At 41.6% G+C, this 24187-nt stretch overlaps 1 protein-coding gene and 1 pseudogene across 4 annotated transcripts in view; both read left to right on the top strand.

The window, feature by feature from the left end:
- The window catches only part of LOC140481605 (basic helix-loop-helix domain-containing protein USF3), a 55206-nt gene that overhangs the window by 7964 nt on the left and 23055 nt on the right, over positions 1 to 24187 (top strand). For 2 of the 4 annotated variants that reach the window (XM_072578075.1, XM_072578074.1), the window contains exons 2-3: positions 15715 to 15793; positions 21310 to 21338. The exons of 1 other annotated variant lie outside the window; for it this stretch is intronic. In XM_072578075.1, the coding sequence (XP_072434176.1) occupies positions 15747 to 15793; positions 21310 to 21338 (76 nt within the window). In that variant the 5' untranslated portion in view covers positions 15715 to 15746. The remainder of the gene's footprint in view (positions 1 to 15714; positions 15794 to 21309; positions 21339 to 24187) is intronic. One more of the 4 variants, XM_072578077.1, reaches the window with a different exon arrangement.
- On the top strand, positions 5302 to 5420 carry LOC140481702 (5S ribosomal RNA; annotated as a pseudogene).

Below are 24187 nucleotides of genomic sequence, written 5' to 3'. Positions count from 1 at the left end.
CAGCAGAGATATATTTTCCTCCCCACCCCTATCTGCATTCCGGAGGGACCGTTCCTTCTGTGACTCCCTTGTTTAGGTCCACACCCACCACTAACCCATTCTCCACCACCGGTTCCTTCCCCTGCTACTGCAGGAATTGCAAAACCTGTGCCCAGACCACCCCCTTCACATCCGTCCAAGGCCCAAAAGGTTCCTTCTATATCTGATAGAGATTCACCTGTGTTCAACACATGTCATCTATTGTGTCCATTGCTCCCGATGTGGTCTATACATTGAAGAGACAGGATGCTTACTTGCGGATCATTTCAGAGAACCTCTCTGAGACACCCAAACCAAACAATCCCACTGCCCTGTGACTGAACACTTTAACTCCCCCTCCCACTCTACCAATGACATGCAGGTCCTGCGCCACCTCCACCACCAAACCCTAACCACCTGACGCTTGGAGGAAGAACACCTCATCTTCTGCCTTTGATTCCATGTGGTTGGAGGGTCCTACGTGGATTTCAATAGTTTCCTCATTCTCCACCCCACCACCCCCCATACCCTATCCCAGTCCAACCTTCCAACCCTGCACCGCCCTGTTGAACAGTCCTACCTGACCATCTTCCTTCCCACCTATCTGCTCCCCCTGCCCCCTGACCTATCATCTACACCCTTACCTTCATCTACCTCTCATATTCCCAGCTACCTAAGTCCCCAGCCCCACCCCACTCATTCATTACTGATGAAGTGCTCACGCTCAAAACATCAATTCTTCTGCTCCTCGGATTCTGCCTGACTGACTGCTTTTGCAGTACCACACTTTTTGACTCTGAAATGCCAGCATCTGCAGTCCTCACTTTCTTCCACTCCCACTGCAAGCCTATTCATTGTACTAGCTTGTAGTTCAAGGGCAATCAAGTACAGTAAGAATAGATCTGCATTGGGCAATAGAAAACAACTTAGCCACAAATGGGAAAATAGTTCAGACAAAGTAATAACTGTGAAGGTGCAGTTATTTAGGATAGCGTAAGTTCCCTGTTAATAGCAATTTGAAAAAACCTCAAAGAACTGTGGATGCTGGAAATCAGAAACAAAAGCAGAAATTGTGGAAAAACGCAGCAGGTCAGGCAGCATCTGTGGAAAGAAAACTTTGGATCCAGTGATCCTTCAGAAATACTATTAATTCAGTATTTACAAATCAACTTTTGAAAATACAGGTTTCCTTAAAATCAAAAGCATAGCAGAAATAAAATGTAAAAGCATAAAATTTCAAAAATTAGTGCTCGAGGGTATGGACTGACACAGTTCAGAGAAACAATCTGTGTCTAATTCTATGAATGACTAGTCACCTGTAACCCAAGGCTAAAGTATGTTGACTTCACTCTTGGACTTTGCATTGACCTACCAATAACATTTCCAGTATACTGGAGGCAAAGTTGAGATGAGAGTCAATCTCCTAATGAAACCAGAAAGTATCAACTGGAGCACAACAGCCAGATTACACACTGTGTCAGCTGAAGCCGTTGGATCACCTCAGCTTGAACTATAACTGCTTTACCATCCATACAAATAGTTCAAACAAAAATGCTCTGACTAAGCAAGAATCTATTACTGAGTTTTCGAAATTTCCAGCTGAGTCGCTGTTTCATCAGTCTCTTCAAGAATCTCTTCCTGTTATAGAGAGAATCCTGTGATCTTGGAGGGAATTTCATCCTGATGGAAAGTATTTACATCACTAAATTGCATAAGAATCTAAATGAAAATGGGGAAGAACAGAATGGGAATGCTTAGTTAAATAGAAACTTAATTCTGTTTGTCTGAGCATTAGCACAGGCCCTTGCTAACTTTGCCTGTCTCCTCTTGACTCTTTTAATATTGAAAGCAGGGATATCCCAGATTGTGCTACAACATACCAGGTGTACTGCATGTTTTGTTCTTTTAGCGTCAGATCCTAGCTAATGCCAGCTGCTTGGGTGGAAGTTGGGATGTAGGTGCTGCAAATTTCCAACCCCCACCATTCATATGTTAACAAATACATACATGTGTTACCACTGTGTCTCCCAAATATCTCTGAAAAGTCAAGACAGCATGGGTAGAACATCTGTCCTGCCATGACTCTGAACTCCTCTTTCGTATGCTCTCGTAGATACGTAGAAACTATGAGCAGGAGTAGGCCTGAGCCTGCTCTGCAATTTAATATGATTGTGGCTGATTCTCTTATCTCGTTGCCACATTCCCACGTTCTACCCAAACCCCTTGATAACTTAAAATCTTAGAAAAAAATCTTTTTTATTTGACATGTTTAATAACTTGGTCTCCATTCCTTTAGAGAACTCTACAACTTCCTGACCATTTCAGCAATAAAGACTTCTTGTCTCAGTTTTAAATGGTCTACCGGTATCCTAAGATGGTGACTCCCTAAAATTATAAACAACTAATGAAAGTATCTTTCCTGCATCTACTCTGTTCAGCCCTGTTAGAACTTTGTGTGCTTCAATATGATCCCCTCTCATCCTTCTAAACTCTAGTGAATACATGTCCAGTTGGACCAATCTCTCCTGTTGTCCCCGGTATTAGTCTAGTGAACCTCTGCTGCACTTGCCTCAATAGCAATTGTACCCTTTCTTTGGTAGGGATCAAAACTGGTCTCTCCAAGACTTTGTATAAGTACAATAAGAATCCCTACTTCTAAACCTGGCCCCTCTTGCAATGAAAGCCAGTATACCATTTGCTTTCCTAATTGTTTGCTGCACTGCCTGTCAACTTTGTGATTGGTGTACAAAGGCAGCCAGATCCCTTTGTACATCCACACTTTCCTGTACCACAATTTAGTATGTTTCCTGTCTGTTTTTCACACCAATGTGTATACTTTCTTATTTAGCCACATGGTACTGCATCTGCTATGTGTCTACTCCTCTCAACTTGTCTAAGTCACCTTGAATCCTCCTTACAACTCTCAGTCCCATCCACTTTTATGTCATCAGCAAATTTGGAGTATTTGGGTTTGGTTTCGTCATCCAAGTCCTTTATGTCTTGTGAATGTCTGGGGCCCAAACACCGATCCTTGTATTAGCTCATTAGTCACTGCCAGCCACTCAGAAAAAGTTATTCCTTCTTTCCTGTGTGTGAATCAATTCTCAATCAATGGCAATGTATTAACTTGAATCCCATTTTGCCAGTTAATCTTTTCCTTCCAGATTGTGATGTAAAGTGGAAGCTATGTGGGCTAGTGAAATACCAAATCATGCATGTGCTGCTTTGAATGTGGGTTGTTTTAGAAAAACAACTGTTAATGAAAATTATAAATGCAGATAACAAAGAGTAAATACAAGTGTAAAAAAAAGTTAACAATTTTAAGAAGTTTGATAGATGGGGAGAAACTCTTTGCAGTGACAGGAGGCTTGATAACCAGAAGCATTATGAGGAAGTAGCAGGGGCACTGGAGTAATTCGCAAATGGGATGGTCTGTGCTAGATTCCATGAGAATTATTTACACTGCAAATGGCTTTGGTTAATTTGCTAACTCTAATTTTAGAGACTTGTTGATATTACTACTGTCAGAATAGAGATTGGAACTAGATATTTTCGGTCTTCAGATAAAGTTACTCATCTAATCAGAGCTCCTGTTCCTTTTGTATTTTTTTTCCATCATGGGCTTTACTTGCTTTTTGAGTTTCCTTTTTTAAGAATCTGATTTCAGAATCTTTGTTAACCTATGAATTTAAATCAAAGTTTGACACAAGTTCCTATGTCTCCGAATGTTCTTCAAAAGTTTGAAATCTGCTTCTACTGTCTTTTCAGGTGGTACATTCTTGATCACAACAGATTTGCATTAAAATATTTTATCTTTTCTTTGGTTCTTTTGCCTTTAAGTTTAGACAGCAAAATCGGTCTCTTCATATTGAACTCTTTGTAATTTTAAACATTTCTACTAAGTGTTCCGTTAGCCTTCTGTACTCCAATGAGAACAGTTCCAACTAATTGAGTGCGCCCTGGCTTGTCTCCCAAATAGAACTTTCTGTCAACCTTAAATCATTTAAAGCGCTGTTGCCCTGATCTTTGGTCGTACCAGCTCCTGTTCAACCATCGCCCTTATTTTTCTGACCCAGTCAAGCAACACCTCACTTTTAATATTCTCATAGTTGTTTTTAAATAGTTCAAAATCCCCATTACACTGTATAATCTCCATTCTCACAACCCTGCAAAAGCTCTGCACTACTATATTTCTGGTCTCTTGTGCACTCTCATTTTAATTATTCAGTGGTGCTTCTAGCTGCCTGGGCCTTAAGTTCGGGAATTCCTTCTCTGAACCTCTTCATCCCTCTCTCACTCTTTTAAGGTTCTCCTTACAGTCTGCTTCTTTGATCAAGCTATTCATCATATACTTTCACAACACCTTAAGTGGTTTGGTGTCAAATTTTGTTTCATAACACTCTTATGAAATGTCTCGGGATGTTATATTGAAAACAAGTTGTTGCTATTCAGTAAGGTTTTTCACTTTTAATAATTCACTCATTTTTAATATCACACTTTCCTCTGATGTGTTCCTATACATCAGCCTGTGTGAAAAACGCTATGTGAATGTAAATTGTTGGCTTCAATTGGTCAAATCATCATGACAGGAGTCGTGTAACTCTTGGACGAATGGAGGAAAGGTGTTAATGCATTCTTGCTAGTATTAGTGAGTGAATATTTTAGTGCAGGGTAAAAACAATGACTGCAGATGCTGAAAACCAAATACTGGATTAGTGGTGCTGGAAGAGCACAGCAGTTCAGGCAGCATCCAACGAGCAGTGAAATCGACGTTTCGGGCAAAAGCCCAAGCCACATACCATGTGTGTCAGAATATTTCATTCATTATCTTTCAAGCTTTACTATTAGAACTAAAATATTATGGAACAAAAATAATAAGCTTTAGAAGAATTGGTACCTCACTGAGCTAACTTAAAAGGTTTAGTTCTGTGTATGAAATGATCCTATCATATTTGATAGTAGGTTTCTTTGAATGTGTATATAATCTTTACTTTGAATGGGCCTTGGGGGCCAAGGCAAATTGAGGCAAGAGCCAGGCCATGCTCTTTGGAAACTGGGCTGACCAATCCTCTATCCCCTTCACCATCAGGAGAGACCACCTGAAAGTGCTGGATATTTGGTTCGGAGGGGGTGGGGCATGTGCCAGGTCTTGGGAGGAGCAGGTCACTAAAGTGAGGCAGAAGTGGGCAGATAGGAGCACCGGCCACTCTCCATGGCAGGTAAAAACCTGGTAATCAGCTGTGAGGTACTCCGAATGTGGCACAGGTCTGGCCTGATATAAATATATACAGCCTTACTAGTCTGAAAACGACCGATCTCATCTGGTCTCGGAAGCTAAGTAGACTCAGGCCTGGTTAGTACTTGAATGGGAGACCGCCTGGGAATACCAGGTGCAGTAGGGTGGGCGGCACAGTGGCACAGTGTTTAGCACTGCTGCCTCACACCACCAGAGACCCGGGTTCAATTCCTGCCTCAGGCGACTGACTGTGGAGTTTGCACATTCTCCCCGTGGGTTTCCTCCAGGTGCTCTGGTTTCCTCCCACAGTCCAAAAATGTTCAGGTTAGGTAAATTGCCCGTAGTGTTAGGTGAAGGGGTAAATGTAGGGGAATGGCTTTGGGTGGGTTGTGCTTCAGCGGTCGGTGTGGACTTGTTGGGCCAAAGGGCCTGTTTCCACACTGTAAGTAATCTCATCTAATATTGAATCCCTACACTGTGGAAACCGGCCCTTCAGTCCAATAAGTCCACACTGATACTCCGAGGAGTAACCCATCCAGAACCATTCCCCTACTGCTCTTCATCTGCCCCAGACTAATACACCTAACCTACTCATCCTTGAACACTATAGGCAATTTGTGTAACCTGCACATCTTTAGGTTGAGGGAGGAAACCGGAGCACCCAGAGGAAACCCATACAGACACTGGGAGAATGTGCAAATTCCACACAGAAAGTTGCCCAAGGTGGGAATTGAACCTGGGTCCCTGGCGCTGTGAGGCAACAGTGCTAACCACTGAGCCACCATGCCACCCCTGCTATTCCTGAACCTGCAGTCACCCGGGCCATCTTCGACTTCATATGGAGATCGATGATAGACGTATCTGAAGGGACATAATGTATAAAGATCTAGACAAAGGGGGAAAAAACACACCCAACGCGACTCTCACCCTAACGGCCACCTTTATGTGTGATCTCATTAAGCTGTATGTGGATCCCCGGTATGGAGACACCAAGTGTCATGACTTACTGAGGTTCTACCTGTCTCTGGTGTTGCAAAGGATGGTCCTGGCCTCGCTGCCGTGGAACGTTCCATGTAGTTGGACTATTCTGTATCACCATCCTTCATAGAGAAATTTGTGAAGAAAAACGCGTTTGAGCACAAGTCCATCAGAAAGTGGTCAACACGTAATGTCCTTGAGACCCTGCAGGAAAAGAAGAGGGCGGATCCTGTCGAGCGGTTCCCTGAGCAGACTATCAAAATTATTTAGCAGAATGCCTCATCGCCAGAACTTTCAAACAAGCACCAGGACATCACTTGGCTGGTGGTGAGAAGGGCTCTGCCTGCGAGATCCTTAATGCATGCCCGGACTCTCAGCCACCGCACGCTGCCCTCGAAGCGGCTGTAGGGGGATGAGACTGTCACACACCTCCTTCTGGAATGTGCCTCTGCGAATGGAGTCTGGAAAGGAATGCAGTTGGGTTTGTCCCGAGCAGATCCGTGACATGAGAAGCCATGCTCTACGGTCAGTTCCCTGGGATGCACACCGAGATGAACTTCAACTGTGCTAGGAGGACCGTCAACTCGATGAAAGATGCTCTTTGGTCTGCCTGAAACTGGCTGGTCTTCCAGTTGAAGAAGTTGACTCCAACTGAGTGTTGCATACTGACACAGTCCAAGGTCCAGGGCTATGTGCTGAGGGACGCCTTGAAATTTGGGGCCTGCTGAGATCTCAGCTCAATGCCAAGAGGGTTCACTGTAAGCATAGAAAATTGTGAACATCAATGACTCAATTTGAAGATAAAAACAGTATACAAGTTATTAGCACTGCTGCCTCACAGTGCCAGAGACCCGGGTTCAATTCCCGCCTCAGGCAACTCTCTGTGTAGAGTTTGCACATTCTCCCTGTGTCTGCATGGGTTTCCTCCCACAATCCAAAAAAACATGTGCAGGTTAGGTGAATTGGCCATGCTAAATTGCCCGTAGTTGTTAGGTGAAGGGGTAAATGTAGGGGAATGGGTCTGGGTGGGTTGTGCTTTGGCGGATCGGTGTGGACTTGTTGGGCTGAAGGGCCTGTTTCCACACTGTAAGTAATCTAATCTGAACAGCTTCACCAAAGTTTAAGTACCAAAGATTTCTTTGTGTATAAAATATATTTTTGAAATTAAAAAAAATCTTTAGAAACTGTCTAAGAAAAGTCGTAAATGCTAGACCTGAGTCAGTTCCATTTGTTAACTTCGTCTTGGACAGTAATATCTTGATGTTAATGCTTGGATGTTTTTGCAGTGAGACATGTCAGATGCCAGACAAGGAATATGCATGTTGGATAGTTCACCGATCCTAGTAAGATAGCATGTGGTTTGTTTTGGTAGCTTTGCTGATGTAAATGTTATTTTACATTTGGGATATGCAATTGAAGACAAATTCTTCTCTCCTCCTTATCATCCTGTGTACATTGTTTTGTGACCTCTTTTTCCAAGTTAACGCAGTGAGTGGGTTACCTCCCAACCCCCACCCTATGTCTTTTGTTATCAGACTACAGTGTAATGTTTGAAAGTTGCTTGAGTTGACTTTGCTTTATAATTTCCTGTCTTCTTGTCGTGGAGCAATATTTCCAGACCAGTTATGTTCCCAGCAGCTCAATAAAAATGAGTTCTGAAGAAGAGTGATACTGGACTCAAAGTTAACTGTTTCTCTCTCCACAGAAGCAACCAGATATGCTGAGTTTCATAAACATTCTGTGTGTTTGTTTCAATTAAATTGAGACCCTGTTCTCTTCTTGATTTACATCTCGAAACCAATCCACAATGGAGTAGAGTGTTAGTTGTGTGGCAGGATCATGCATACCCAGCAAATGCATAAACATTTGGATAAACGGCAGGTAATGAATCAGATAGGATTCCTGTGAAGTAAAATAATCCTTTGAATTGACAGGATGTATTATTGTAATAAATGCATATACATTTAGTGTATATGGCGTAGTTTCATCCTAGTTTATATTTATATTGTGTTACAATGCAGAGGTCAAACCCCTCTGTTGATTAAAACCAAACATCCAGAAAAGCTTGCCTTTCCTCGTAATCTATTAAAATGTGAGTGAGCGACAGAGAACTCCTAATTTCCACTACTTAAAGAAAAATAACATCTTTTTCCTAACAGAACAAAACTATTAACAAATTGAACACCCTTCCCCCTACATGAACACAATCCTATTAACATGCTGTTCCAATAACACAATTATTAAACATTACATTAACTTAAGCTCAAGTAAACACAGTCTCTGTCTTCTCCGCTGTCTTCAGTCTCCCTGGGTCGTCATCTTTCTTTTTACTGAGATTATGTTTTACAGGAAAAGGTACTTTTTGATTATAGAGTGTTTTCTAATTTCTTTGAGAACAGGATTTTTGATGGGCAATTAGCTCTCCAGCTCAATGGGAGTTGCTGTGCTATTAGGTGGCAGTTGCTCTAAGCAGTTTTCAAAATGCCTGTATTTTTATATCCTCTCATTGGTCTGATGTTGTCAAAACAATAAATTCAAACTCAATTGAGTTTTAGTGTACTGGTCACAATTTAAATTAATTGGTTAAATTTGAATTGTTGTCAAAACAGCAACCAAAACTCAGGTATCCATTTAACAACCAATTGTTAGGTATATCTATTTTTTTGGAACAATCCGTCTCCCAGCTATTCCATTCAGGCAACTGAGCCTGCACTTCACTCTAAAATTCACTCCAAAATTCAGAAAACACTCTATTTTAAAGTGAACAAGCATTCATTCGACTTCGTAACAATTGCCACTAATGATGTAAAAGGTGACTAGTTTAGCTTAATTAATTGCACCAGTGTCAGCCTTGACTTGTTGCTAATATTCCCCTCGGAGTCTGGCCATGAATTCAAACCCCATTTGACAGAACTGAATTCATAATCCAGACCAATATTTTTAGTGTAACACATGAGGCAGTGCTAGGTTTTCACAGTTGTAGTTTGTCGGATAAGACATTAATCCAGGGCTTTCTCTTTAAAGGATCCCATGATAATCTCCAAAGAAGAGCAGGTGAAGTAGGAAATCCCTTGCCAGCTTTTTCTAACTATGTAAATTGATCTCTGGCAATTATTAGTACATTCTAATCACAGGAATAAAAAAAATTGTGGAACTAAATTCACAATTTTGCTAGTTTGAGTTGTAGAGGAAAGTTGTAGTCATTCATTCAGGGAAAAATGTTCCAAATGTCATGACTCAGGATAACATGCTGGAAATCAAGTTCTGCTATTTCCAGATTTGTCACAAAGTTAGAGATGGATACACAATATTTCTCAATTTACCTGATTTTCGACCCAGGTTGATAGCACTGACCAGGTCTCTGTACTGATACTATATATTACAAGTAGGCTATAGCTACGGTAAACAGTTATAAACCATTGGCAAATAATGCTACTAATTAAAAATCTGAACCCTTTATTAACTCCCCCTTACACACAGACAGGACAAAAAAAAACACATGGAAGGAGTGAGAGTGGAAAAATCTGGAAAGACAGTTTGGTAGACTTCGTCCACAAATTCTGATGAGCTGATACCTACTCATACTTTGCCCGAGCACTTCCACTGGTTTGCAAGATACACAGGGTGGCTAGTTCACTTGTAAAATGTACCTCATTCATCAATTAAAAGGTCTAGCTACAGCAACTACTGGGAAAAAAAAATTAACTGAATTTTTTTCAGGTATAAAATGAATTTTGACTGCACAGTACATGAGACGGTGCCTGAGTTGGTGAAGATCAAAATCCTCTCTGTTTCCCGCTCCAACCTGTTCAGTGACCTGGGAACCAATCTTACAGTGAGCAAACAAAAGACCCTTGTCATCACAAACTGGTCTCTATTCTAGAAAATTCTAGAAAAACATTTCCTGATGTCACATGGGGAATTTCAGTGGGCATCTTGTTTTAGATGATGATAAAGTGCTGGTAGTGTTTCGAATTATAAAATTGTCCGACTCCTTGATGCAGCCCTACTGTCACATTTAATGTGAGTCATGACCAAGCAAATGCTTTATTTGTACTCCAAGAATCACAAGTAATAGCAACATCCACATTGATTGGCAGCCAGATACTTGAACCAATCATAGAATCATAGAAATGTAGAGCAGGGAAACAGACCCTTCAGTCCAACCTGACCATGCTGACCAGATATCCCAACCCAATCTAGTCCCACCAGCCAGCATCCAGCACAAATCCCTCTAAATCCTTCCCATTCATATAGCCATCCAAATGCCTTTTGCCTCCACCACTTCCTGTGGCAGCTCATTCCATGCACGTACCGCCCTCTGCATGAAAAAGCTGCCCCTTCGGTCTCTTTTATATCTTTCCCCTCTCACCCTAAACCCATGCCCTCTAGTTCTGGACACCCCCACCCCTATCCATACCCCTCATAATTTTATAAACCTCTATAAGGTCACTTCTCAGCCTCCGACGCTCCAGGAAAAACAGCCCCAGCCTGTTCAGCTTCTCCCTATAGCCCAAATCCTCCAACCTTGGCAACATTCTTGTAAATCTTTTCTGAACCCTTTCAAATTTCACAACATCTTTCCGATAGGAAGGAGACCAGAATTACATGCAATATTCCAACAGTGGCCTAAACCAATGTCCTATACAGCCGCAACATGACCTCCCAACTCCTGTACTCAATACTCTGACCAAAGGAGGAAATCATACCAAACGTGTTCTTCACTGTCCTATCTACCTGCGACTCCACTTTCAAGGACCTATGAACCTGAACTGCAAAGTCTCTTTGTTCATAATGTATATGTTATTGGTATGGAAACAATGTTAATGTTCACAGTTCTTTAGCTGGTGGTACCTTGAGATCCCTAACTTCACAATGTGCAGGACATGGAAGTGAAATTTTGGGTCAGCTCTTGAAAATGGCCCGTATTAATGCATCATAGCTACCCATTTCACTCTGCTACTTTGTAGTAAATACAGAATATTATTCTTCAGTAACAGGTTGTTGCTGTCGAACCAAGAAGACATTCTGCCTATAACATAAATGAGTAATGTGATAGATGAGTCTAAATTAGAGTGGTGCTGGAAAAGCACAGCAGGTCAGGCAGCAGAAGCAGGAAAATCGACATTTCAGGCAAAAGCCCTTCATCAGGAATAGACGCAGGGTACCTGCAAGGTGGAGAGAGAAATGAGAGGGGGGGGATAGGGATGGGAAGAAAGTAGGAAGAGAGTACAATAGGTGAATGGGGGTGGGGATGAAGGTGATAGGTCAGAGAGGAGGGTGGAGTAGATAGGTGGAAAGGAAGATAGGCAGGTAGGACAGGTCATGGGGACAGTGCTGAGCTGGAAGGTTGGAACTGGGGTGAGGTGGGGGAAGGGGAAATGAGGAAACTGGTGAACTTCACATTGATTCCCTGGGGTTGAAGTGTTCTGAGGCGGAAGATGAGACAATCTTCCTCTAGGCGTCGGGTGGTGAGGGAGCGGTGATGGAGGAGGCCCAGGACCTGCATGTCCTTGGCAGAATGGGAGGGGGAATTGAAATGTTGGGATACAGGGCGCTGAGGTTGATTGGTGCGGGTGTCTTCGGATGCTGCCTGACCTGTGCTTTTCCAGCACCACTCTAATCTAGACTCTGGTTTCCAGCATCTGCAGTCCTTGTTTTTATCAATGTGGTAGATGAGTTTCAGTGCTAGTGTGATGCCAAGTACGTAGACCATCTATCCTATTGGCTGATGAGCTATATACATTTCTTTGTTTGCAGCAGGCCGCATTGTATTCTTAGGCAGGGCTCTGTTCTTCGTAAGCAGAAAATAATACCTCTACACATAGCCCTTCCTCACTGAAAGAAGTAAAGGCAAAGTCGCCATTGTCTCACCAGATCATACGGTTGCTTTCTTATTAGAGAGAAACAATTGATGGTGGTTTAACCTGAGGGTCATTATGCCTCAGGAAAGGGGAAAGGATAAGAAGGAGAGTAATCTCAGCAGTGTGGGAATTGAACCCACACTGTTGGCATCACTCTGCATTACAAACCTGCCAACTGAGCTAATGGAGACAGACAATCCATGTTGCATCTCCATATTACGCGCTCTAATTATCGTAAACTTGCCTGGTTGCCTAGTTTAATCATTTGACTAAAATTGATAGTTAACAGTCTCCTCTTGTATCTCCATGCCAATCATCGTCAAGTTTTGCCCTACCAGATAATTAACTGATATTTTAATCATTGATTTTGGATCAACTTGCTGGCCCTCGTACTTCTAACCAGCAACTTTTTTTGTTGTTGTTAGTAAATAATTTATCTCTGCACTGTTATTTTAATGGGGGCATCAGAAACTCCAGATTTTTTTTGACTCCCTGGTTTGCTTTCTCATTTTAGTTGAATCGTGGATTAGAACAGTTCTGCAGAAACAAATTGTGATCTTGAAGGTACAGAGGTTACATGAAAATGCAACATTTATTGCATGTCAGAAACTTGCACTGTTGCACACTTGAATTGCTTATTCTGATCTATCGTTTTACACAGGAATCATGGATATGATTCAAACCTTGATGATTTTGATGATTTCAGCACTCGTGTGCCAAAACAGCGGTTAATGATTAAGTTTCATCCTGTAGAACTTGATATTCTTGTACTTGCAATTTCACTGTATACTGTACATTGCTGTGTCCTAAAATAGAGCTCCCCACTGTGAATCTCCCACACCCTTTGTCAACTTCTTTAAATAGTTAAGAGCTCTGCTCAAGGGTGAAACTGTCATTATCTAAACAACAGCTTTTATTTGTAGAACTTCATTAACATAGTAAAATGTACCAGGGCATTTTGCAGGAAAAGTTAACAAACAAAATTTGACACATTAAATTGGGACATGCGATCAGTAACTCAATCACAGAGGAAGATTTTAAGGAGCATCTTAAGGAATGTTCTCTCCTGACAATTTGGGTGGTACTTCTTTGTAGATGCCTTTTGATTTCATTGGTTATATGGAATATGAATATACACACATATGAATAGAAGCTGCATACCTTGTGCAGGAAACCCGGATGGCTATTCCATATGTTATTGATCAGTAAGTTCAGTTCATTTAGCATTTCCATTAACATGCACAAAAGTCCCTGTGGAATTTGATTTCTGACATGGTCTTGCATTTGAAAATCACATTGAAATATAAGCTTCACTGTTGGCCATGCAGGTTAATATCACTGTCCGTCTTATCTTCTGATGTCCTATGATTTTCACTAGAACTGTTCATAAATCTTTCCACTGCACAATTCAATTGCTAGTCTGTGGAAATTCATGGGCATTTCATCCATGCTGCTATTGCTTGTATTTTTGCTGTTTTTGATGAAGAATTATTGAAACTGGTAATGTTGGCATCAAGACATTTTTGTCTTCTTTGAGCAATCTTGGTCATCTGATGCAACACCATACATATTTGTCCCATAAAGTGGGTACACCAATTACCTATACTTTGTTCTTGTGCTAACATTTCTAGCCTAGGTCTGTTGTAAGTGTCAACAGCATAAAAAAAATCTTCCAACCCCCTTCAATTCTTCAGAAGAGTACCAAACTCAATAGATAAACTTTCTTCACAGATACTGCCTTACTCACTGAGTTTCTCCAGCACTTTTTTTGTATTTCAGTTCTCCAGTATCTGCAGTATTTTGCTTTTATTACAACTGTCTGTTCTGAAATTTTTGTTAAACTTAGGGTTTGATTTGGCCAACTATATGTGTATAAACATATTGAATTTCTAGCGATCATGTCGCAATTTTGAAACATGCTTCTCAAGAATTGACAAGTTTCTGATCCCTATTCCTCAGTGTAGAGTTGTAGAGATCTAAGCATGGAAAAACATCCTTTGGCCCATTGAGTCTGTCCCGATCAAAACAAGCACCTACCTATTTCTAATCCCATCTTCCAACACTTGTCCTACAACCTTGTTTGCCTTGGCATCGCAAGTGCACATCTAAATACTTCTTAAATGTTATTATGAGGGTTTCTGCCTCTACACTCTTTGAGATGCTGAGTTCCAGATTCCCACCACCATCTGGATGTAAGAAGATTTTCTCTCCTCTCCTTTAAACCTTCTACCCGTTACTTTAAATCTCTGCTCCTGGTCATTGATTCCCTCCACTAAGGGTAAAAGTTCCTTCCCTTCCATACTATCCCAATCATATCCCTGTTAGTCTCCTCTGCTCCATTGAAAAAAACCCCAGTCTTTCCAATCTCTCTTCATAGCTGAAACTCTCCTGTCCAGACAACATTGTAATAAATCTCCTCTGCACCCTCTCCAGTGTAAACACATCTCTCCTAGAATACGGCTTCCAGGGTTCACATAGTATTTTAGCTGTGGCTAACTAACGTTTTATACCATTCCAGCATAACTGTCCTGCTTTTGAACTGTATACCTCAGCTACTAAATGCAAGTATCCCATGTGTCGTCTTAACCATGTTATCTACCTGCCCCACTACCTTCAGGAGCCAGTGGATACGTTACACCAAAGTCTGTCCGATTATTGGTGCTTCCCACGGTCCTACCATTCGTTATGTATTCCTTGCCTTGTTTGGACTGCCAAAATGTATCGCTTCATACTTAATCAGATTAAATTCATACTTAATCAGATTAAATTCCATTTGACACTGATTGGCCCAACTGAAGGCTATCCTCCTCACTATTTACCATGTCACCAATGTTCGCATTGTACACAGATTTATTCATTAACTTTCCTACATTCAAGTGTAAATCATTTATATATAGCACACACAGCAAAGGCTCTAATACTAATGCCTGTGGAGCCGTACTGGACACTGGCTTCCAGTCACAAAAGAACCTCTTGACCATCACCATCTGCTTCCTGCCATTCAGCCAATTCTGGATCTAAGCAGCCAAATTTCCTTGGCTAAGGGGGCCTGACCTTTATCCAAGTCTAGGCCTCAACATAATTTTTAATACACATCCCGTAAATGGGATCAACATATATACCGTGATCTATAATAATTAATGTTCCTTGAATATAATGGATGCATTGAAACAGGCTGCTCTTTTTATAAGGTTAAAATCAAAGGGGATCAATTTTACCAGTGACTTGAGGTGATTTACAACTTCTGAGGAATCTCTTTGTTGCCACAAGTTTCTGAGGGAGTTATACATCAATAATTTGCCATCATTCTGTCAGTAGTTTCTTGTCCATTGTGTTTGGGCTACAGGCTTTCAGGTTTGGTTTGGATAGGGATAGGTTTTGCCTCGGCACAGTTCCACTAATGGCCAACTGCATCCAAAACCTAACTCAAACAATTTATTGTTATATATTTGAGAGTTTTAGTGGTGACTGCTTGAAGGTTATTTCACCATAGGCAATATTGCATATATGTCTGACATCCTCAAACATATCCAAATAGAGTTGCATTCTTTCTAATGGACTGACCTACTGAGATTTTATATTGGCATACATTAATATATATTTTTTAATCTATTACAGTCTAAAGCAGTGGAGGGGAGCCTACAGTCATAATGCCAGAAATTACAGAAAATCAGACACCTATGCATAGAACTCTCAGGCAAGTGTGGAGTAATTTTCAGAGACAACTTTTGATTGAACTTTTGCTGGGTGCAGAGGATGTACTTAAATCTATCGAGAATTAATAATGACCAGAACATTTCTTAATGCACTGATACCGATATATGCTGGATAGAACCCAGTCATGTACCTCTTTAAGGCCACCATCTTCTTACAAGATGGCCAGACCCTGCACAGTGGAGAGCATGCTTACTTCCAACCTACTTTAATTCTACAACTCTTCTAATTGTCTTTAGAATTTGAATTGAATTTATTGTCATGTGTATCGAGATACAGTGAAAAGCTTTGCCTTGTGAGCAATACAGGCAGATCAGAGTTAAGTCGCATAGATAAGTAAATAATAGGGAACAGCGGCAAAAACAAAAACACAGATACAAGTGAATGTTAAGAGTTTGAGAGTCCATTCAGTATTCTAACAACAGTAGGGTAGAAATTGTTTCAAAACTGGCTGGTGCGTCTGTAAAGGCTTCTATACCTTCTCCCTGGTAAGAGAGGTTGTAGAAAAGCATTGCAAGGGTGGGATGGATCTTTGAGAACGTTGCCTTGTTATTGTGCCTTTGATGGAGCCCTGATGAAGCCTTTAGACCCATCCTGGAATTAATCTGATTGATATTGATTGTCCCAGTCTTTTGGGACAGCTGATTTTTCATTGTGGCAGAAGCAAATTGATGCATAAATCCGAAGCCCTGAGCCCTTGTTCAGTACCCCAGTGTACCTTCCAGTCAATATTTAGAACATAGAACAATACAGCGCAGAACAGACCCTTCGGCCCTCGATGTTGCACTGACCTGTGAACTAATCTCAGCTCGTCCCCCTACACTATCCCAAAACCATCCATGTGCTTATCTAAGGATTGTTTAAATCTCCCTAATGTGGCTGAGTTGACTACATTAGCAGGTAGGGCATTCCACGCCCTTGCCACTCTCTGCGCAAAGAACCTGCCTCTGACATTTGTCTTAAATCTATCACCCCTCAATTTGTAGTTATGCCCTCCCGTACAAGCTGACGCCATCATCCTAGGAAAAAGTCTTTCACTGTCTACCCTATCTAATCCTCTGATCATCTTGTATGTCTCTATCAAATCCCCCTTTAGCCGCCTTCTTTCCAATGAGAACAGACCAAAGTCTCTCAGCCTTTACTCATAAGACCTACCCTCCAGACCAGGCAACATCCTGGTAAATCTCCTCTGCACCTTTTCCAATGCTTCCACATACTTCCTGCAATGGGGCGACCATAACTGTACACAATATTCCAAGTGTGGCTGCACCAGCGTTTTGTATAGTTGCAGCATGATATTGCAGTTCCAGAACTCAATCCCTCTACCAATGAAACCTAACACACCATATGCCTTCTTAACAGCACTATCCACCTGGGTGGCAACTTTCAGGAATCTATGCACATGGACTCCAAGATCCCTCTGCACATCCACACTACCAAGAATCTTTCCATTGACCCAGTACTCTGCCTTCCTGTTATTCTTCCTAAAGTGCATCACCTCACATTTAGCTGCATTGAACTCCGTTTGCCATATCTCAGCCCAATTCTGCAGTTTATCCAAGTTCCCTGCAACCTGTAACATTCTTCCAAACTGTCCACTACTTCACCGACTTTAGTGTCGTCTGCAAATTTATTAATCCATCCACCTATGCCTGCGTCTCATTTATTTGTCATTTATAAAAATGACAAACAGCACTGGTCCCAAAACAGATCTTTGTGGCACACCACTAGTAACTGGACTCCAGACTGAATATTTTCCTTCAATCACCACTTGCTGCCTTCTTTCAGAAAGCCAGTTTCTAATCCAAACTGCTAAATCACCCTCAATTGCATGCCTCTGCATTTTCTCCATTAGCCTACCATGTGGAACCTTATCAAAGGCTTCACTGAAGTCCAGGTACACCACATCAACTGCCCTACCTTCATCTACAAGCTTGGTCACCTTCTCAAAAAACTCAATGAGGTCTGTGAGACATGACCTGTCCTTGACGAAATCATGTTGACTATCTGAAATGAAATAGTTGCTTGCTAGATGATTATAAATCTTATCTCTTATAATCCTTTCCAAAACCTTTCCTACAACAGAAGTAAGGCTCACTGGTCTACAATTACCTGAGTCATTTCTGCTGCCCTTCTGGAACAAGGGCACAGCATTTGCCATCCTCCAGTCCTCGGGTACTAAACCTGTAGACAACGACGACTCAAATATCAAAGCCAAAGGCTCTGCTGTCTCCTCCCTAGCTTCCCAGAGAATCCTCGGATAAACCTCATCCGGCCCAGGGGACTTGTCTACTTTCACTCCTTCTAGAATTGATAACACCTGTGTGTAACTAACCTCGATCCTTTCTAGTCTAATATCTCATACCTCATTCTTCTCCTCTACAATATTCTCCTTTTCCTGAGTGAACATCGATGAGAAATGTTCATTTAGAACCTCTCCGATCTCTCCAGGTCCACACTCAACTTCCCACTTCTGTCTTTGACTGGCTTTATTCCTGCCCTAATCATCCTTTTATTCCTCACATACCTAAAGAAAGCTTTAGGGTTCTCCTTTGTTCTATTTGCTAAAGACTACTTGTGTCCTCTCTTTGCTCTTCACTCTCTCTTTAAATCCTTCCTAGCTGATCAGTAACTCTCCATTGCCTCATCTGTATCATCTTCCCTCATCAACACATAAGCCTCCTTCATCGTAATAAGAGATGCAATTTCTGTAGCAAACTACGGTTTCCTTACCTTATCACTTCCTCCCTACCAGACAGGGACATACCTATCAAGGACACGCAATATCTGTTCCCTAAACCAGCTCCACATTTTGATTGTCTGCATCCCCTGCATTTTGCTACCCCATTCTATGCATCCTAATTCTTGCCTAATGACATTATAATCTCCCTTGCCCCATCCATAACTCTTGACCTGTGCATGTACCTATCTCTTTCCATCGCTAAACGTAACTGAATTATGGTCACTTTCTCCAAAGTGCTCACCTACAACTAAATCAAACACCTGGCCTAGTTCATTACCAAGCACCAGATCCAGTGTGGCCTCCACTCTTGTCGCCCCTTCGACATACAGTGCCAGGAAATCCTCCTGTACACATTGGATAAAAACTGATCTGTCCGACGTACTAGAGCTATTACATTTCCAGTCAATATTGGGGAAGTTAAAAAGTCCCCCATAATGACCACCCTGTTCCTTTCACTCCTACTCAGAATAATTTTGCTAAACCTCTCTTCCATCTCCCTGGAACTCCAGACAGTGTGACCTTTCCTCTCCTGTTTCTAACCTCAGCCTGCTCGACCTCAGTAGATGAGACCTCATCAAAAATTCTCTCAGCCACCTTTATACTATCTTTGACTAACAAGGCCACGCCTCCACCTCTTTTACCGCTTTGCCTGTTTTTAATGAACGATCTAAACCCTGGAATCTACAATATCCATTCCTTACCCTGCCCTATCCATGTCTCCGAAATGGCCAAAACATCGAAGTCCCAGGTACCCATCCATGCTGCAAGCTCACCTACCTTATTTCAGATACTTCTGGCATTGAAGTAGACACACTTCAAACCAATTTGCTGTCTGCCAGCACATTCTTGTGACCGTGAAATCCTGTCTGTCCTACCTACTCTCATCCTCCTGTGCTCTGCAACTACACCTCCAGTTCCCATCCCCCTGCTGAGCTAGTTTAAACCCACCCAAATAGCACCAGCAAATTTCCTACCCAGGATATTAGTACCCCTCTGGTTCAAGTGAAGACTGTCCTGTTTGTACAAGTCCCATATTCCCCAGAATGAGCCCCAATTATCCAAGAACCTGAAACCCTCCCTCCTGCACCATCCTTGCAGCCACTTGTTCAGTTTATATCTCTCCCTATTCCTTGCCCCGCGTGGCACAGGTAACAAACCAGAGATAACAACTCTGTTTGTTCTAGCTCTCAGCTTCCACCCAGCTCCCTGAAATCCTGCCGTACATCCCTATCCATCTTTCCACCTATGTCATTGGTACCTACAGGACAACGACTCGAGGCTGCTCACCCTCTCCCTTCAGGACCCCAAAGATATGATCCGAGATATCACGGACCTTGGCACCTGGGAGGCAACATACTAACCGCGAACTTCGTTCGTTCCCAACAAACCTTCTATCTGAGCCCCTAACTATTGAGTCCCCGATGACTAACACTCTCCTCCTTTCCCTCCTTCCCTTCTGTGAAACAGGGACAGACTCTGTGCCAGAGACCTGGGCCCCACTGCTTGCTCTTGGTAAGTCGTCCCCCTCAACAGTATCCAAAATGGCATACATGTTTTTCAGGGGAATGACCATAGGGGATGACTCCATTGACTCTTTTTTTTTCCCCTTTCAAACAGTCACCCAGCTTTCTTCTTGCCTAGGAGTAACTACTTCCCTGTAACTCCTATCTATCACAGCCTCTGCCTCCTGAATGATCCGAAGTTCATCCAGCTCCCGCTCCAGTTCCCTAACACGGTCTTCGAGGAGCAAAAGTTGGGTGCACTTCCTGCAGATGTACTTGGATGGGACACTAATGGCGTCCCTCACCTCAAACATCATACAGGAGGAACATTTCTCTCCCTGCACTGCTATCCCTGCTAGTCCCCTTATCACAAAGGGGACTACCTGAAATGTCCCTGGTCTTTAAGATTAGAGGAGGCCCTATAAAGGTAGGGTCTCGGGTTGAGAAGACACTGACTTACATAGCTGGACAGAAATAAAAATAAGAATTCCCTCCTTTCCCAGAAACCTCTGCATTGTCATGTTCAACAGAAACAATTGTAAAATATTATAAACATGTAAAATAAATTGGACTATTTTTTGAAATAGTCCGGTGACTTGTTTGGAACTAATCAAATTACCTTTTTTTTCGACCAGTAATTTGCTTGGGTATGGCATGGGTGCGTTTAAAGCCCATCCCAGTAGTTTCCCAGAGTTGGTAGTAATGGACTGATTCCTTCAAACATTGTGGATCAAATGGTAATTGACTGGACATGACAGAGAAATACTATATATTAAAATGCTAAAAATTATGTTTTTCAGAAAAGGTTGAACATGCTGATGTTCTTTCTTCTGGTAAAGAAAATTCTGAGGGGTAACCTGATAGAAGCCTTTAAAATTCTGGAAGAGAATGATAGGGTAGACACTGGGGAAATGTTTTTAATTGTGGATGAGTTCAAACTTGGGCCATCAACATAAGACAGTTAGCAATGAATGCATTGGAGAATTCAGAAAAATCATCTTTACCCACAGAGGATGAGCATGTGGAACTTGATATGGCATGGACTGATTGAAGTGAATGGCTTAAATACATTTAAAGGGAATGTAGATAAACACACGGGAGAAAGAAATCAAAACCTTGTTGACAGTGTGAGATAGCTTATGTGGAACATTTACACATATGCACCAGCATGAATTAGTTGGGTTACATGGTCACTCTCTGTGCTGTAAATTCCATGGACGTGCAGTGTCTCATTTGTTTTTCTTTAATGCATAGGAAGAAAAACCGAGAAACTCACAACGCAGGTGAGTGCTTGCAACATTTCATGGTTTGGCAATGCAAATGTTTAAAATCCCAGTATTGGTTTAGATAATTTTAAAGGGAGTGTGAGAAAGTGTTTCATTCTCATAATTTTTGATAACTAATATAATTACAAACGTTGTCTGCTGTTAGTCCATCTCCACTTCATATATTGAAATGCCTTCTATCTTACTATGCTGTGCTCCAGTTCTAAACCCACCAATTAGTGTTTCTAGTCCTAAGCACCACTCTTCGTATTCGGTTTTCTTGCATTCCTTTAAATGGAAGAAAAAATCAGGTAAAGTAGCAGGTTGGACCTGTTCAAAGCTACCTGGAACCAATAAAGAAAATTAACAGAGAAGAGAAAAAAGTAAAACAAAAAGTGTCTGGATTACTGATTAATTCACTGAGCACCAAAGTGGTTTTGAAAAACATGGATTCCAGAACTTTTCAGTTGCATTACCCCACAGTTGGCCCATGACTAACATGTAGGCAACGTTCAAAATAAAATGTAAAGCTTTGTTTTAAAAGGATACTGGAGCTCTTGTGAATGGCAGCACAGAGTACAGGATGTGGCTTTTCATCTGCAGCTCTCCACAATGAGAGTTACTGAAGTAGCATTGTTGGAGAAGCCAAACTCTCACCTCAGGAAAGGAATGGAAATTCGGAATGACTTCCATAGGCCACTCTCGTACATTTTCAAATGCTTTTCTTCAAAGTCATTTTGGTAGAGAATTAAGAGGGAAGTACAGGGAAAAGGGAGATGTACATTATAATGAGAAATACACAACTGCAGACAGGTGCAACAAACAAAATCATTGTAGTTGCAGCAAGCTCTCATTATCAGAGGTGAAGTTTAGAGATGTGCATTCTTTCTACACCTTTGAAATTAATCAATAAAATGAAACTAAGTTCAATGTTAACCATCTCTTAAAGGAGCACAGTAACAAAAAGTTCAAGGTAAACTTTAAAATTTAAGTTAAAATGATGTGTAGGGATAGAACTCCATCACGTATGGTGCCCAGTGGCCATGGAAGATCTCAAGCGTGTCAGTGGATATGAGATGCACTCCTTTATAGAACACTTGAGTGCAAATATAAGCATAGAAGAGGGAAGGTAGTCATATATAATAACCCACTCCATGGCCTCATGCTTGCACCTATTACTGGCCACTTTTTACCTAAAGAGCAGACCCACAAGGAGGTCCTCAAATCTGTCCATACCACTACCCCACCCCCCCCCATCCACACCAGCTAACCAAAGATCAAGAATATGGGGCTGATGTGCAACCACAAATTAAATCGCAACCTTCTCTACAATCTTGTACAACCAGTGTACACGTGGAACTTCAATTCCTCAAAGCCGCAGAAAATACAAGCAGTCTGTGAGTTCTTGACAGTGATTCTCCTGTTGCATGGAATTGCTGCATGCAAACACCCTCCATTTCAGATAGGAAAGGAGAGACCCTCTCACTGGAGATCCCTGTAACTTCCAGATAGCAGGATGGAATGCAGTGGCATTTCCAGACAGTTGGCAGTGGTGAGAAGGGGACAGATTTACAGCAGTGACCTCAGTGGGAATCCTAACTGTACAGAGTGGCAAAGTACGGTAGGATTTTTAACAAGACACATCAAACTGTAGACACAAGTTCACAGTTGTTTCACTAAAATGTTTAGATATCTTTGGGATCCTGCATGCTCTGGCTTGCTGAGAAGAATCTTAAGGAGTTTTCCAATTAATCCTACTCCCTGGACTTTCGAGTTTTATTGGCTGGAGGTTTAGCAGAATATGCTAATAATAATTGCACAATATTAAACATAGAACGTAGAAGGAGAAGTATACCATTTGGCCCTTCGAGCCTGCTGCACCATTTATTATGATCATGGCTGATGCTCCATCTAATCCTCAATTTCTGGTTTTCTCCCATTAATGTTTTTAAAATCTTGGTCTGCATAGCATGATGTGGTAGAGAATTCCACAGTTACTACTGTGGAAGAAGTATTTCCTTATCTCAGTATTAAATGGCCTCACCCCATATCTTAAGTGTGTGACCCCTGGTTCTAGACTCCCCAACCAGGAAAAATATTCTCCCTGCCTGTCTGTCCACCCCAGTTACACTTTTATACATTTCAATCAGATCCCCTCTCATTCTTCTTTATTCTAGTGAATGCAGGCCCAGTAAACATTTTGTTTTTAATTTGCCCACAGGATGTGGACATTGCTGGCAAGTCAGCATTTATTGCCCATCCCTCGTTGCTCGAGAAAATGGTGGTGAAACTGCATGCAGTACCAAAGGCATTGTGAAGCCGCAGTCCTGTATAACTGCACTGAGGATATATTTTAATATATATTAGGTTCAGTCCTACATAGGAAATAAACTTAACTTTAAAGAAAGTATTGTAGTATTATTGTGAGCAATCTAAATGTTTGCACTTTGATGCTGTGTGTAGGTACTGAGAAGAAGTCAAATCTGCAGTAGTGCAACATGCAACATGGCATGTTAATATTCATTCCTTCAGATATGAGTAACAGAGCCTTTCATCCTAATGAGGCATGAAATGATCTGTTTTGGATTTACTTATTAGCTCCTTACGTTTCACAGTATAATTTACCAGTTTGAAGATTTTGTCCAAAATAGTATTATGCATGGGAGGTGCTGAGCGTTGAAAGACCAATGTCCATCCTGTTCACCTTCTACCATCTGGCAGTCAGGTGACACAGCAATATTGCAGTTTTTGATCAATCAACAATGGTCGATCTTCATCAATTAAGCAATCTATAATGGTACAAGGCAGAGATCTCTATAATTTTCTGTCATTAAAAAGTTGAATAATGGGAATGTGTGCGCCATATG

Source organism: Chiloscyllium punctatum, chromosome 9 (genome assembly GCF_047496795.1).
Source record: "Chiloscyllium punctatum isolate Juve2018m chromosome 9, sChiPun1.3, whole genome shotgun sequence".
Taxonomy (NCBI): Eukaryota; Metazoa; Chordata; class Chondrichthyes; order Orectolobiformes; family Hemiscylliidae; genus Chiloscyllium; species Chiloscyllium punctatum.
The sequence above is the reverse complement of the archived record's forward strand: the minus strand, read 5'-3'. Positions and strand labels throughout refer to the sequence as shown.